Below are 15,939 nucleotides of genomic sequence, written 5' to 3' on the forward strand. Positions count from 1 at the left end.
AAATAGAGAATAGAAAAACAATAATGAAGAAATAATAATAAAGAAAATCAATGAAACCAAAAGTTGGTTCTTTGAAAAGGTCAACAAAATTTGACAAACCTTTAGCTAGATGGACTGAGAAACAGAGAAGACTCAAATAACTAAAATCAGAAATGAAGCGGGGACATTACTATCAGTTCTACATAAATAAAAAAGATTATATGAGAGTACAGTGAACAATTGTACACCAACAAATTGGATAATCTAGATGAAATGGGCAAATTCCTAGAAACACAAAACCTACTAAGAAATAGAAAATCTGCATAGACCTATAACTAGTAAGGAGACTGAATTGGTAATCAGGCCTCCCAACAAGAAAAGCCCTGCACGTGTGGGCTTCACTGGTAGATTCTACCAAACATTTAAAGAAGAGCTAGCATCAGTGCTTCTTTTTATTGGCTGCGCCATGAGGCATGTAGGATCCTAGTTCCCCAAACAAGGATCAAATCCATGCCCCCTGCAGTGGAAGCTCGGAGTCCCAACCACTGGCCAGTGGACCACCAGGGAAGTCCCACATTAATCCTTATTAACTTTTGCTGGTTCAACATATGAAAATTGAGCAGTGTAATATACCAAATAAACAGAATGAAGGAGAAAAAAAGGATCATCGCAATTGATGCAGAAAAGGCATTTGACAAAATTCATGATAAAAACACACAGCAAACTAGGAATAGAAGGCAACTACCTCAACATACTAAAAACACTTATGTGAAAAACCCACAGTTAGCATCATACTCAATAGTGAAAGACTGAAAGCTTTTCATCTAAGAACAAGGCAAGGATGCCCACTTTCACCACTTCTATGCAACATAGTACTGGAAGTTCTGGCCAGATCAATTAAACAAAGAAATAAAAGGTATCCAAATGGGAAAGGAAAAAGTAAAGTTATCCCTGTTGACAGAGGATATGATCTTATTTGTAGAAAAACCTAAAGATTCCACAAAAAAATCATTAGAACTAATAAATGAATTCAAAGTCCACACACAAAAATCAATTGCATTTCTATACACTAACAATGAACAATCCAGAAAAGAAATTAAGAAAACCATTGCATTTATAATTGCATCAAGAAGAATACTTAGGAACTAACTTAACCAAGGAGGTGAAAGACTTGTACAGTGAAAACTTCAAAACATTGCTGAAAGAAATTAAAGACATAAACAAATGTAATCACATCCCATGTTCATAGATTGGAAGACAATATTTTTAAGATGTTAATGTTACCCAGCGTGATCAAGATTCAGTGCAATCCTGAGCAAAATCCCAAAGACAATTTTTTGCAGAAATAGAAAAAGTCCTAAAATTTGTATGCAATGTCAAGGGACCCTAAATAGCCAAAACAATCCTGAAAAAAATACCAGAAAGCTGGAGGACTCACTTCCTGATTTCAAATCTTACTATAAAGCTGCAGTAATCAAACAATGTGGTAGTGGAATAAGGACGGATATATAGACTAATGGAATAGAACAGAGAGCCCTCACTTATATGGTCAAATGATTCTTTTTTTTTTTTTTTTTGGCTGCATTGGGTCTTTGTTGCTGCGCACGAGCTTTTTCTAGTTGCAGCGAGTAGGGGCTACTCTTCATTGCGGTGCATGAGCTTCTCATTGCAGTAGCTTCTCTTGTTGCGGAGCTCGGGCTGTAGGCATGCAGGCTTCAGTAGTTGCAGCACATGGGCTCAGTAGTTGTGGCTCATGAGCTTAGTTGCTCCGCAGCATGTGGGATCTTCCCGGACCAGGGATCGAACCCGTGTCCCCTGCATTGGCAGGCAGATTCTTAACCACTGTGCCACCAGGGAAGTCCCTCAAATGATTTTTGACAAGGGTGCGAAGACCATTCAATAGGAAAAGGACTGTCTTTTCAACAGATGGTACTGGGAAAGCTGGATATACACATGCAAAAGAATGAAGGTGGACCCTTACCTAACACCATTCTCAAAATTTAAGTCAAAATGGATCAAAGATCTAATGGTAAGAACTAAAACTATAAAACTCTTAGGGACTCCCCTGGTGGCGCAGTGGTTAAGACTCTGTGCTCCCAATGCAGGGGGCCCGGGTTCGATCCCTGATCAGGGAACTAGTTCCCACATGCATGCTGCAACTAAGGAGCCCTCCTACCGCAACTAAGACCTGGCACAACCAGATAAATAAATAAATAAATATTTTGAAAAATAAAAAATAAAACTCTTAGATGAAAACATAGGGCAAAAGCTTCGTGACATTGGGTTTGGCAATTATTTCTTGCATAAGACTCCAAAGCCACAGGCAACAAAAGAAAAAATAGACAAATTGTACTTCATGAAAATTTTAAAATATTGTGCATCAAAAGACAATATCAGAATAAAAAAGAAGCTCACAGAATGGGAGGAAATATTTGCAAATCATATATCTGATAAGGGATTAATATATAGACTATATAGAGGGCTTCTAAAACTCAACAAAAAAACAAACAGCCGGATTCATTCTCGAAAAAAGGTATACAAATGTGCAATAAGTGCATGAAAAGATGCTCAGCATCACTGGTCATTAGGGAAATGCAAATCAAAACCACAATTAGGGAATGGTTTGGCAGTACAGTGGTTAGGACTTTGCACTTTCACTGCCGACGCGTGGGTTCGATACATGGTCGGAGAACTAAGAAAAAAAAAGCACACGGTGAGATACCACCTCACACCCATCAGGATGGCTACTATCAAAAAAACCAGAAAAGAAGGATTGCTACGTGTCCTTGGAATCATCTTCTGGTTGTATAGAGAGTGTGAAATATTGACAAGTGGTAAAAACAATGCAGGACAAGCATTGCTCAGTAAAATAAAACTCTGTGAGTTTATTCTGGAAAAAAAAAAAAAAGAAAATAACAAGTGTTGGCAATAAGGCAGAAAAACTGGAATCCACTGTTGGTGGGAATGTAAAATGGTGTAGCCACTGAGAAAAACAGGTTGGCAGCTCCTCAAAAAATTAAAAGTAGCATGACCCTATGATTCAGAAATTCCACTTCTGGGTATATATGTAAAAGAATTGAAATCAGGATCTCGAAGAGATATTTGTATATCCATGTTCATAATATTCACAATAGCTAAAACATGGAAGCAACCCAAGTGTCAATCAGTGGATGAAAGGAAATGCAAAATGTGGGATATTCCTACAATGTAATAGTATTCAGCTTTAAAAAGGAAGGAAATTGTGATACATGCTACAATGTGGATAAACCTTCAGGACATTATGAAATAAGCCAGTCACAAAAGGACAGATTCTGTATGATTCCACTTATATGAGATACTTAGACTGAGTAGTCAAAATCATAAAGACAGAAAGTGGACTGGTGATGAGCTGGGGGCTGGGGGAAGAAGGGGAACAGGGAGTAGAGAGTTTCAATTTTATAAAATGAAAAGAGTTCTGGAGACAGATGGTGGTGATGGTAGCACAACCTCATGAATCTAATACCACTGAACTGCATGTTAAAAATAGTTAAGATGGTAAATTTTCTATTTTTGATATTTTACAATTTAAAAAATGGAAAATAATAAAACTGATGACCATGGTCAAAAATATACATATATATTTAGGTATGCAATACTTTTATTATAATTTAAAAACATTAAGGAAAAAAGCTTTGAAGTATGATTTCAAATTTGCAATTCAGGAAGTCAGCTCAATCTCGGTTTTGTTGCTTGTGTGTTTTTTTAAGAGGAGGACACTAAAAATATCGTGGTAGATTAGAGTTTTCTACTCTGCCTAAAGCATAACTTGTCATTCTTTTCACAGATGTATTTAGGGATTTGGGATAATCTACCAGGTGTTGTGAAATGTCAAATGGAACAAGCACTTCATCTTGATTTTGGAACTGAATTGGAACCAAGGAAAGAAATAGTGCTATTTGATAAGCCAACTAGGGGAACTACTGTACAGAAATTCAAAGAAATGGTCTACAGTCTCTTTAAAGTAAGTATATGCATTCACATGTTGCTAGTGTGAAGTGGTACTCTTCTGGAAGCTGGCAGGACCTCATTCTAAGCCATAAAAATGTTGGTATTCTTTGACCTATATCAGGGACTCTATCTTGAGGAAATAATTCAAAGAAAAAAATGTATGGAGGGTGTTTAACATTACTATCACTAAAAATGTCCAGATGTGAGAGTTCATTAAGTAGATGGGCTGCTCTATAGCTTGACATTAAAACTGATACACTTTTTTTAAAAAGGTGAAATAAAATTAGTAGACTGATTCCAATTTTTTTTTTTGCGGTACGCGGGCCTCTCACTGTTGTGGCCTCTCCCGTTGCGGAGCACAGGCTCTGGACGCGCAGGCTAGCGGCCATGGCTCACGGGCCCAGCAGCTCCGCGGCATGTGGGATCTTTCCAGACCGGGGCACGAACCCGTGTCCCCTGCATCGGCAGGCAGACTCTCAACCACTGCGCCACCAGGGAAGCCCGCAAATTATTTTTTTAATTTAAAGGAATACTCAGAGATTAAATAGAAGTATGAAAATATTGGGAATTCCCTGGGTCCAGTGGTTAGGACTCCGCACTTTCACTGCCAAGGGTGCGGGTTCGAGAACGGGTCGGGGAACTTCCGCAAGCCACGGCCAAAAAACAATGAAAATAATTACACTTTTGGAAAGAATCTTTTTCTCATTTTTATTGCTCTTATATTTTAACTCAAAATCTTTCTTTTCTTTGAACAGTTTACAGTTTTAGACTGTTTTATGCCAGAGTCTCCACAGGGAAATACTTGTAGCATTCATTATTGGAACACCTTGAATAAAATAATTAATATAATAACAATTACAAAATAGGAGAAAATAATTTGTAGTTGACCCGTTAACTTTGGATATGGGCAAATTACACTGCAATTTTGCAAGTAAGTGTATGAATAAGACAAAGATTAATTAATGGCTTGGTTAACTGTATTTATCTACAAGGTCTAAGGAGGCTACGGGCGTTAAGGTGGCTATTTCTTAACATACTTAGCAAAGTGGGTTTCACCTCAAGTACATAAAACATAGTTCTGACTCACTTAGCAAACATAAATATTTGGAAAGGTATTAAGTCTCCTATGGGTATTCAGTAGCAAGATTATTACTTAGCATGGTAATTATCCCTGTAAAGGAAGTTAGTATTTTACATATGAGATTGTTTTTCATTGCTTCTGTATAATTAGTCAAATTCTTATCTTTACAGGCAAAGTTGGGTGACCAAGGCAACCTCTCTGAACTGGTTAATCTCATCTTGACAGTGGCTGATGGAGACAAAGATGGCCAGGTTTCCTTGGGAGAAGCAAAGTCAGCATGGGCACTTCTTCAATTAAATGAATTTCTTCTCATGGTAATACTTCAAGATAAAGAACATACCCCCAAATTAATGGGATTCTGTGGTGATCTCTATGTGATGGAAAGTGTTGAATATACCTCCCTTTATGGAATAAGCCTTCCATGGGTCATTGAACTTTTTATTCCATCTGGGTTCAGAAGAAGCATGGATCAGTTGTTCACACCATCATGGCCTAGAAAGGCTAAAATAGCCATAGGACTTCTAGAATTTGTGGAAGATGTTTTCCATGGCCCCTATGGAAACTTCCTCATGTGCGATACTAGTGCCAAAAACCTAGGATATAATGATAAGTATGATTTGAAAATGGTGGACATGAGAAAAATTGTGCCAGAGACAAACCTGAAAGAACTTATAAAGGATCGTCACTGTGAGTCTGATTTGGACTGTGTCTATGGCACGGATTGTCGAACTAGCTGTGATCAGAATACAATGAAGTGTACCTCAGAAGTGATCCAACCAAACTTGGCAAAAGCCTGTCAGTTACTCAAAGACTACCTGTTGCGTGGTGCTCCAGTTGAAATTCGTGAAGAATTAGAAAAGCAGCTGTATTCCTGTATTGCTCTCAAAGTCACAGCAAATCAAATGGAAATGGAACATTCTTTGATACTAAATAACCTAAAAACATTACTGTGGAAGAAAATTTCCTACACAAACGACTCTTAGTTCATTTGGACATTGTGACCATTTTAAGAAATTTAGCACTTCAAAAGAAAAATCTTGAACATTTTTTTCTAAATGGCTTGATTCAAATCCTTGCCAGTTATCACAAAACTCCTTTCCCCTGATCCTAAGGAAGCCATCATCTTAAAATACATGTTGATTGCTGAAGTAATGGCAGGAGGTATAGGATCAAAAGGTCCAAAAATATTCATTCCTGCCCTTTTAGAAACGCTGGTACATTTCCTAGTACATTCACTGTGTAACTATTTTGACTAATGACTTAAAAATGCTGTGAAAAGCCTCATTCCATAAACATCAACGGTCAGAGTATTTTGTAGATTTGTTAGCCAAAATATCAGTGCTGGAAATTGTGTTTGCATTGAAGCTGCTGTTTAAAAAAGAAAATTTATAAATTTACTAATGTCTCAGCATGGTAAAGTTTGCACATTAACAGAAATTAAGACTGCAAAGCAGGTAAATTAAAATTACTCCTTTATAAACAGATGTTGGGTTAATAGCATGGTTTCTTATAAATACACTTAACTCATTTAGACATCACATTTTATGTGGCTTCAGAAAGTTGAGTGGCTCTTACCCACTGAAAACCCATCAGAAGCATTCTTCTTGGCAATATATAATTGCCAATTTCAGAGGCTGAATATGGATGAGTTCATCATCCTAGATTTAAGGGTATCTTAGTATCAGCCAGCCAACTGGTCTTCAAAACTCGTATCTTTAGGCCACAAACCTAACACAGGTACACATATCCTGAATCTGAGCTATGGGAAAGTGGGACATTAAGAGCAGGACTCTGAAATCATAAACTTCCTATTAATAATTTTCCATTTTCAAACAAACAGTATTCCCTATTGGCCAAAGGACTGTTTCTCAAGAGGCATGTAAATATATCCATCTCTTTTTCTCATGTAAACTTGATATACAAGGGTTAGTATTTGCTCCTCTCTTTTGTGTTTATTCAGATCTGGCCTTTCAACTCCATAAAACGAAACACCTCTTATAATTAAAGAACCAGCATTTTCGGGCTTCCCTGGTGGCGCAGTGGTTGAGAGTCCACCTGCCGATGCAGGGGACGCGGGTTCGTGACCCGGTCCAGGAAGGTCCCACATGCCGCGGAGCAGCTGGGCCCGTGAGCCATGGCCGCTGAGCCTGCACGTCCGGAGCCTGTGCTCCGCAACGAGAGAGGCCACAACAGTGAGAGGCCCGCGTACCGCAAAAATAAATAATAAATAAAATTTAAAAAGAACCAGTATTTTCTGCTCAAAGGTTTCACCTGGATAAATGTGTTAAAATTATATGACCTTCATTGGAGAGCTCTCTCTCAAGAACTAAAGCCATGGAGTAGCATCAGTTTCACTTACTTTAAAATTGTAAACTTTGAAGGTACTTTTTCTTCCACCTCATCGTGTGGTTACAATAAATGAATGGAAGAAATATTTCTAGGGGAAGGTTTGTCTGTTGCTTGCCAGACTTTTTAAGGACAGCTGCACATCATACAATTCAAGGGATAACTCCTGTCAGGAAGAACAGATGCCCAAGGTATGAACTTTGAGGCAATATGTAAGATTTTCTGGAAAAAGCTACACTTGTTTCTGGAAGGAAAATACTGTCAATTTCAGGTACTTCCCACAGTTTCATTAACAAGAGCTTAACACAGAAACAGCTACTTGTTCAATAAGTTTATTACTGTCTTTATCTGAAAAATCTTCATAGAAATTGTGGTTTGGTTTATTAACTCTCAGCAGCCCGTTCCTGAGCTCTAAGGAAGCTTGCCTTCTTCTGAGCTACCCGATCTTTCTTCTGGGCAAGTGACATTTTGGGACGGTTCCACCTACAGAACAAGGTAAAAAGAAGAGAAAGGGACATAAATTTTAAAAACCATAGCGAAAGAGAATAGAGAATATTTAACTTTGAAAAAGACCCACTTTGTAATAAAATGGAGGTCAAATAATCCCAAGTCCAATACCTGTTCTCTTCCTTAGTTAGCCTATTAAAAAATGCAATAATTGACAGTGTCAATGTACTGGGACAGAATGGGCCACCTCGGTAGCATCCAAGGCCAATACATTTCTATCACCACAATTACTTTAGCAAACCTGGTTCCCCTCACCTCTGCAACATCATGCAGAGCTAGTGATCGAGTTTGCACAACTTCACTCAGAGTCTGAGCGAGATGAAACAAGGCAGGAACCCCTCCCAACCTCTTTCTCTTCAAAAAACAGTAAAACACATACCTCTTCTTTTTAACTTCTTTCTTAGGCTTCTTCTCATACACTGGATTCTCTCGTATTGCAGCATGAGCCTTCTTATACATCTCCTCCATCTGAAACAAAGCAAAGCAAACAGTACTTGGTTTCATTTCATATGCCCTAAACAGTAATAAAACACACTTTTCTACTGCTTGCTCTATTTTGTCCTTCTAAGCCAGATTCTCAAAAGGAGCTAAACTAGATCAATATTGATATCTTTTTGTAACCCATCTTTTCCTAAGAAAGTCCCAGTTTTTACCATAAGCAACATGAATTGACACTATTCACAAAACACAACAATCTTCCTCAAGAAAAATTCGCATGTATTTCTGAATAATTCAGCTATACTTCATGAGTCACTTAAGTTTAAAGCAAACTGTTTTCTGTAGAAACACATTTTATGCTCATTTAAAACCATCTGACCTAAATTCTTTCATTCAAGTATGGATACATGCCAGCATTTAAGATTTAAGATGAAAAATACATGGACTAACAAGCAACTGCCAAATACATCTCTGTCCTCCCACGTTCCCCATATTTCTATTTCCCACTGATTTCTGATAGGTCTTTTCAAAAGTTATTCCCAGAATCCCACACCAGGAACCTCTTGATCTACTACCACAAATCACCAGTATCTGGCAGCAGTATCAGGCCTCTGTGGAATCAGAAAGGGGCCCGAATTTCCCTAGAAAACCGCTGTCCAATTAGAAACATTAATGAGAATTTTGTTCTAAAATTCAACAAAAAACAATGCTGCAACTCTCTGAAGTGTTTTAATACCCCCACCCCAAATGACTATTGATCACATGGAAGATCAAGTCAGGAAGAGAAACTGTAAAATGTGTGAAATTCAGTAACAATTACAGCCTTCCTGAAGAGTGAGTCAAGGTAATCCAGGTCTCTAAAACTACTCATTCCACGTGAGTAAAATGCAATTACTGGGCTTCCCTGGTGGCTCAGTGGTTAAGAATCCCACGGGTTCAAGCCCTGGTCTGGGAAGATCCCACATGCCGCGGAGCAACTAAGCCCGTGTGCCACAACTACGGAGCCTGTGCTCTAGAGCCCACGAGCCACAACTACTGAAGCCCATACGCCTAGAGCCCGTGCTCCGCAACGAGAAGCCACCGCAATGAGAAGCATGCACACCACAAGGAAGAGTAGCCCCCGCTCTCCGCAACTAGAGAAAGCCCGTGTGCAGCTACAAAGACCCAACGCAGCCAAAAATAAATTTTTTAAAATGCAGTTACTACATGCATTTGTATAAAGCTTATTAGCAAAGGAAAATAATGCAAAAACAGAAAGTGATCTTTCCCTCAATTATAACTCTATTTTAAAAATAATTTTCAGACATAGGTATGCCAAATACAAAATATGCAGCAACAGAAAAAAACCTAATAAAAACAATTACTTGATATATATCAATTTACATATAATTCTGTATTTGTAATACATTTATAATAATCTGTGATTTTTGTGTTCTATGCCTTCGCTATCGAAACTCGCACTGTCATCAATTACCCCAATGTATTAATAGAGAGAGCCCTGAGACTCAACTTTAGGGGTGATAAACTTTGCAGCATTAAACTGACTTTTGAAAACACGGGTCCCTTCACTTTTGCAACATCACACAGAACTAGTGATAGAATCTGTACATCTCCCTTTTTGTGTGCATGCCTGAGACACTGAGAAAGTCCAGAACATAGCACTTATCTGCTAAGAATGAAGAAAGAACCTTTTTTTCCCCATGACCTCAAAATGAGTGAAGTCTAGTAACTAGCACCTCATATTGGAGTAGATTATGACCACATGAATGAAATTTATAAATACAGAACAGCCAAATGCATAAAAGCCACCAAAGGCTTTAGATTTGGATGCCTGAAGCCTGCCATCCTTCAGCATCTAAGAGATTCCTAAAAGCATGTTGACAAGTCCAGCTCCTCAAGTCAGTATCTTGTCTGACTTTTAACCTACCCTAGGTGCAACATCCCAATTTCATTTTAACATGCCCATATTCAACTTTTAACTGTTAACCTGAAATAAAACTGTATTAACATACCCACTCAAAACAGGTAGGAAACCCGGTTCTATAAATTTACCAATACAGGTATTTTTAGTTAAATTTTTACCATGTCTGGAGTTACGTTGTTCTTTATGTATTGAGAGAATTGTTTCTTGTAAGCATCTTCATCTTCTTCAATCAGGTAACGCATATAATCTGCAACGTTCTGCCCCATGATGTGCTTTCGGTGTACCTCAGCATTGAATTCTTTGCTTTCTGAATCATAACCAGGGAACCGTTTGGTACTGAAATAAAGTTTTCCATGTTTTAGTATATAATGGTTGAAATCAGTTCACTAGAAGGAATTCATTTCAGTAGCTGCCATCAGTCCCGTCTTGAAACAATTAATTGCATCATATGCAACCAAAGGACCAACTACTGACTGCTCAGTTAGTGGGACATCATCATTCAGCAGCTAATTTTTGAATTCCAGGATAGAAAATCATGCCACAAGCACCTTTAAATACCATTAAATGAACCAAGGCCACTATGAAGTTAGTTCTCCTTATTTCATAGCAAAGGACAGCCTACACTCTTATTTCCAGTTGAAAGTTTAAAAATTTGTCTTTTTCTCAAACTTTTTCCCCCCCTAGAGTCCATATTTCCCCATAACTCAGTAAACAAATTTTCATTCTGAATTAAACAAACAAACAAAAAAAAATAGGGGGAGTACTGGTGGAAAAGGTAGTGGTTTCAACACTGGCTCTTCCGTTTATTGGCTCTAAAACCTTGGACAAATAATTTTACCCCTGAACCCCAGTCTCTTCATTTATAAACCATGTTACAGTTCCTTCCCACCCTGCCAGGTTCCCTTTGCACAGTACCCAGCACATGGCAGGTACACAATGATAGCTACTATTACTCTAATTGGTTCAGTTATCTCCACAGCCCAACCAGTTAGAAACAGTGCAGTACTGGAGTCCAGGCAACGAGGCCCTGAATACTATTATTACCTGTGAGGGATAGACAAGCCTCCATCGACAGCTCCCTTCAGGGCCCCAAAAACTTTATTCCCAGTAGTAGTCCTGGCAAGCCCTGCATCCAAGTAACAGGTGAAGGCACCAGGTTGACCATCAATGCTTTCAACATTGTATTCATCTCCAGTCACCTCGACTTGGCCTTCATAAATTTTGTCCATACCAAACCTATTAAGAAGCTATTAACAAAGAAGCCAATCTAAATGCTTGTTAGAATATATTCAAACAACAATATCTCAAAATTCACAACTTTAATGACCTGACAAAAAATTTCCTTCCAAATCACTTTTTCTCTTTATCCCAATCTGCTTTTACATATCAATTTTTAAATGCCACAAAAAGAAATTTCAGATATCCAATTTTACCAACAAGTATAACTGTTTAACAGTTTCTGAACCTGCTACATTGTCCATACTTGATTTCTATAGCAATCAATAAGGACATGATACTTAAATTTGATTCTTATATATTTACTCAAGGGAAGTAATCTCCACCTTTCCTCGGTCATATTTAGCTATAATTCAACCACCAAATATTAAATATTATCATAGGCAGTTTTGTTTAATTTGATTACAGTATTATGAGTAGGATCCTGTGCTGAAGAGAACACCTTTTGTGGCTCTACCCTGCCACTGTATTATGTTAATATGTGCCACTACTCTGCTAGTTATCTATAGTGCCTTTGCACCAAGATGCTCATATAAAAGACAATGTCCCAACCCAAACATGTTTATAACCAGTGAAGATGTGGGTCCCCAACAATGATGCATGCTTAACAATTCCACTGCAAAACAAGGTCAGAAAACAAAAACAAGGTAGGATCACATTTTCATTTCCTTTTATAGGAAATGTTGCCACCCAAAGGCAAAGATTATTAAAACAAAAATGAATCCCCCCACCAATGCCTACCCCCGCCTCAAAAGCTTAAGGCACTGCTTCTCAAAATTTAGCATGCATATAAATCACCTGGACACCCTATGAGAATATAAATTCTGAAGGTGTGGGGTATAGTCTGCATTTTTAATGTACGCTGATGGTTAAGATCTACACTTCTGACTAGATCTGTCCAACAAGACAGTCACCAACTAGCCACAACCTGCTATTCATATTTAAGTTAAAAACTCAGTTATCAGCAGCACTAGACACATTTCAAGCGCTTAATAGCTACATGTGGCTAGCGGCTACCATATCAGACAGCACAGATTACAGATATCAATCAATGCAAAATAATTCTATTGGTCTAGATATACCCAACAAATGGGAGAAAACAGAAAAAAAGGCTTCCCCATATTATAAAGTACATCTCTGTCTTAAACAAGGTATTTATATAAAATTATCTTCCCTGGTGACGCCCTTATAAGCCACAGGGCAACAGGAGGCACTCCTCTCTCCCCACAGCTAGCTGAAGGTGTCTTATCCATGTGTGAACCATCTATGTTGCAGACAACTCCAGTGAGCTAATTCCAAAATACATCACTTAAAGTAATCTTGTACATACCCTGCGTGCCAGCAGCAGGCCAGTACAATATGCTGCAGCATAATTTGTCAGGCCAACCTTCACACCATACTTCGGAAGTTCATGAGCATAAGCTGCACAAACTATCATATCTCCTTCTATACGGGCATAAGCAATCTACAATAAGAGAAAAAACAGGTTAGTAATCTGTTTTCACTGTTTTGTGGATTACTTCCTAAGTGCCTTCTTTTTCAAAAGATTTAACAAAAAAACACACAGATCTGCATCACTTAAGATCTTTGTTAAACCCACTCACCTTCAACAATTATGGCCTGGTCAACTACAGAAGGTAGGTTTATGAGTTTGTAAGTATGTTTGACTAATTTCACAGTACATAAGTCTCAAATTACCACAGACATCGAATATTAAAATACCTTTGAAATAAGTTATACCGTAGTTCCTTCCTTCTGAGAAATACTGAAAAGACCTTGAGCTGGGAAAGCTGGTGAATTAAGGAGGCACTTTGAAAAATCAAAAAGGAATCCCTGATTATTTCAAACACCTTTTAAACTAAGCATATCTAAGTCCAACAATGTTTCAGAAAACCTAATATTTAGTTATCTGAACTTAGGTATGGAGGAAGAGATTGCCTTCACAACCAACAAATTAGTCTGGCCAGAAAATAAATGTGCCTGTCTCCTCCAAATCTCAAGTACGAAAAGTTTTCCTAGTTGTAAAAGCCCAGAAAACTACCTTCTAGGAGCAAATTGCCACTTTCTGTAAGTCTTTTACATGGGAGACACCTTCGTTAAGTATTTACTAAAACCTATTTTGAACAATAATCAAGAATAAAAATAATCTTAAGAGTCTAATTTAACATTCACAACTACCTACCTCTTCAAAGTATTGGATAAGTGAACTCAGTCCACAATAAATTCTATTATCTTACTGGAATTGGAATGGGCAAGAACCTTCTACTGGGTCTCAAATTTACCCTCCCACCCCCACAAAAATAGCACAGTGCCATGAACTTCTCTAATCCCACCCCCACCCCCACCAATTAGAAAGTGAATGGAATTAAACTGGGTCAGGATTGCCAAACAGCTGATCCTCAGAGTATTTTTTACAGTACCAATTTCCCAGGCTCCAACTTCAAACCTACTAAAAGAACTACTCAATGTTCCTTGGAGTGCCAGGCACTAGACTAGATGGACCTAATGCATACGTTGTGTTTTGCTCCCCAAGTACAACTTTTCTACCACAGTGAGGGCAGAAGGGGGGGGGGTGGAGGTTACCATCCATTACTTGCGTCTAGAATACAACTTACCTGACAAATGATATCTCTGTTAGTTACACGAACTATCATTCTGTATTTGGGTGTGTTGTACTTATTTTTATCTTGAATTACCAATCGTTTCCGAGCATAGTAGTCAGTTTTGCCCTCTGAAAAAAAAAAGTAATTTAAAAAAGTCTATTCCACTACAAAACAGATTCTTTTCATGTCGTGAACATGAAAACCTGACCATACCTCGCCGTCTTCTAAATTTCACTTGGTATCTCTTGAAGTAGGCCTTATTCTTGACAACTTTAACAAACCCCTTTAAGATAAAAAAATGTTATTAAAACTTTGATAAATGTTTTAGCTTCTGATACTTTTGACATTTGTGTTAACTGTGTAACAAAATAACACTTAAACTTCAAAAGTGAATCCAGACACAACCATCACTTTCTCAAATCTGAAGTCAAGAATCACTTTTTCTCCTACTTTCCATATGTCAAGACTGACAGTTTCATAAAGCAAAATAAAAATGAATCAGCAGGAAAGATGGAATGAAAAAACATACAAAATGCAGGCCAATTTATTGTATTCACCAGATATAAAACTGTCACATTGATTTTAAATTCTTAAACTTACTCTCAACTTTTGTTCCCTATTGGACCAGCAATAATCCTAGTGACCAACTTTGCAAAACACTGTTCAAGACAGCAATCTTGCAAACGTCAATCTGTTCTTAACACTGTTCCATTTCGAGAACCTAATATTTCCCTCTTTCCACAAATGTATTTCAAAAGCCTAAATTACTTGCCACAAAACATAACTGGCCAAGGATATATTCAGCAATTACTCCCGATTAAAACAACACTGACCCCCACCAACTAAAGCAACACCCACCCGAAGAATCATTAAAAAGCGGAGCCAGCGACGATATAGAGAAAGAGGCAGGCGACGCATACCAAAGTAAATGAGCTTCTTTTCGGGGCCCAGAGACCCCACAGCCTCCAGGTTCTACTGACGGTTGTGGCTTAAAAGCCACTTCTTCGGCCCCAAAACACAGGTTTTCCGAACAATTTGCCAGCCCCGACGCTCTCCCGGAAAACCCACCAAGCAGTCATGGGTGGAGCTGGGTCCGAGGAGCCGCAGCCCGTCTCCACTCAGGCATCCCCCAGCTAGTGTGAGACTGACTCTACGCAATCTCCTCGCCCCGGCCGCCTGCCGGTGCCCCCTCTGCCGGGCCAGCACTAACCCTGTCGTTTGTCTACTATACTCACCCCATCCCCAATCCTCTGCCCCAACTCCCCCTCTTCTTCAACCCCTCCCCCCGCCCGCTTGTGCGCCGTGGCAGCCATTAAGGCCACGCTGGGAGCTGCAGCCCGACCACGGCAGAGCCGGCAATCTAATGGCATCCGATCCCTGCACAGCGCCAGACGGAACCTAGCCTGCCTTTAGGACAAGGAGGGGGAACCCCCATGCATCTGTAGCCCCGAGACCGAGATACACACTCACCATCCTGTAGAACAGAAGCTCTAACCGCCACCAAGCTGCAAAACCAGCACGGCTCCGGGGGGGGAAAAAGGCCGTGGCGCGTGCGCAGGCGCAGTATGTAGCGCCGACGCTCACGCCAGCGACGTGTGGAAGAGAGACCCGCCGGCCGCCTGGCTTGCAGTACTCCACCTCCTGCTGGTAGGAGGACCGATGCTGGACTTCGCCTTCCCGAAACAAATCCTCAAAGTCGCGGAGTCCCAATCTCCTGACTGGTGATCCGACAGGGAAGGGCGGTGATCAGTAGCAGGGAGGATTGTAAAAGGCTTTCACTTTCCTATGCTAGGAAGTTGTTTCATAACAAACATTATTACTTTTGTAAGCAAGAAAAA

General features: G+C 39.2%; 2 protein-coding genes and 2 non-coding genes across 5 annotated transcripts in view; 1 reads left to right on the forward strand and 3 right to left on the reverse strand.

The window, feature by feature from the left end:
* The window catches only part of DIPK1A (divergent protein kinase domain 1A), a 118,475-nt gene extending 111,944 nt beyond the window's left edge, over positions 1 to 6,531 (forward strand). The window contains exons 4-5 of the mRNA XM_030868676.2: positions 3,803 to 3,979; positions 5,218 to 6,531. Of these exons, the coding sequence (XP_030724536.1) occupies positions 3,803 to 3,979; positions 5,218 to 6,030 (990 nt within the window). The 3' untranslated portion in view covers positions 6,031 to 6,531. The remainder of the gene's footprint in view (positions 1 to 3,802; positions 3,980 to 5,217) is intronic.
* Positions 6,532 to 7,709: 1,178 nt separating this feature from the next.
* RPL5 (ribosomal protein L5) lies at positions 7,710 to 15,663 on the reverse strand. 2 transcript variants are annotated; one of them, XM_070044101.1, is made up of 8 exons: positions 15,572 to 15,663; positions 14,315 to 14,384; positions 14,114 to 14,229; positions 12,829 to 12,963; positions 11,307 to 11,509; positions 10,421 to 10,598; positions 8,280 to 8,368; positions 7,710 to 7,876 (listed from the first exon to the last, which is right to left on the reverse strand). In XM_070044101.1, exons 1-8 carry the CDS (start codon positions 15,572 to 15,574, stop codon positions 7,777 to 7,779), a joined length of 894 nt encoding a protein of 297 aa, XP_069900202.1. In that variant the 5' UTR covers positions 15,575 to 15,663; the 3' UTR covers positions 7,710 to 7,776. The 2 variants fall into 2 exon arrangements, with proteins under 2 accessions (XP_069900202.1, XP_060158707.1); XM_060302724.1 differs by having other exon boundaries at positions 8,280 to 8,364; positions 10,420 to 10,598.
* On the reverse strand, positions 8,062 to 8,194 carry LOC115859972 (small nucleolar RNA SNORA66). Its single transcript, XR_004042288.1, has one exon. It is a non-coding gene; the product is annotated as a small nucleolar RNA SNORA66 (small nucleolar RNA).
* On the reverse strand, positions 10,671 to 10,766 carry LOC115859971 (small nucleolar RNA SNORD21). Its single transcript, XR_004042287.1, has one exon. It is a non-coding gene; the product is annotated as a small nucleolar RNA SNORD21 (small nucleolar RNA).
* Positions 15,664 to 15,939: the final 276 nt, after the last annotated feature.

This window comes from Globicephala melas, chromosome 1, assembly GCF_963455315.2.
Source record: "Globicephala melas chromosome 1, mGloMel1.2, whole genome shotgun sequence".
Classification (NCBI taxonomy): Eukaryota; Metazoa; Chordata; class Mammalia; order Artiodactyla; family Delphinidae; genus Globicephala; species Globicephala melas.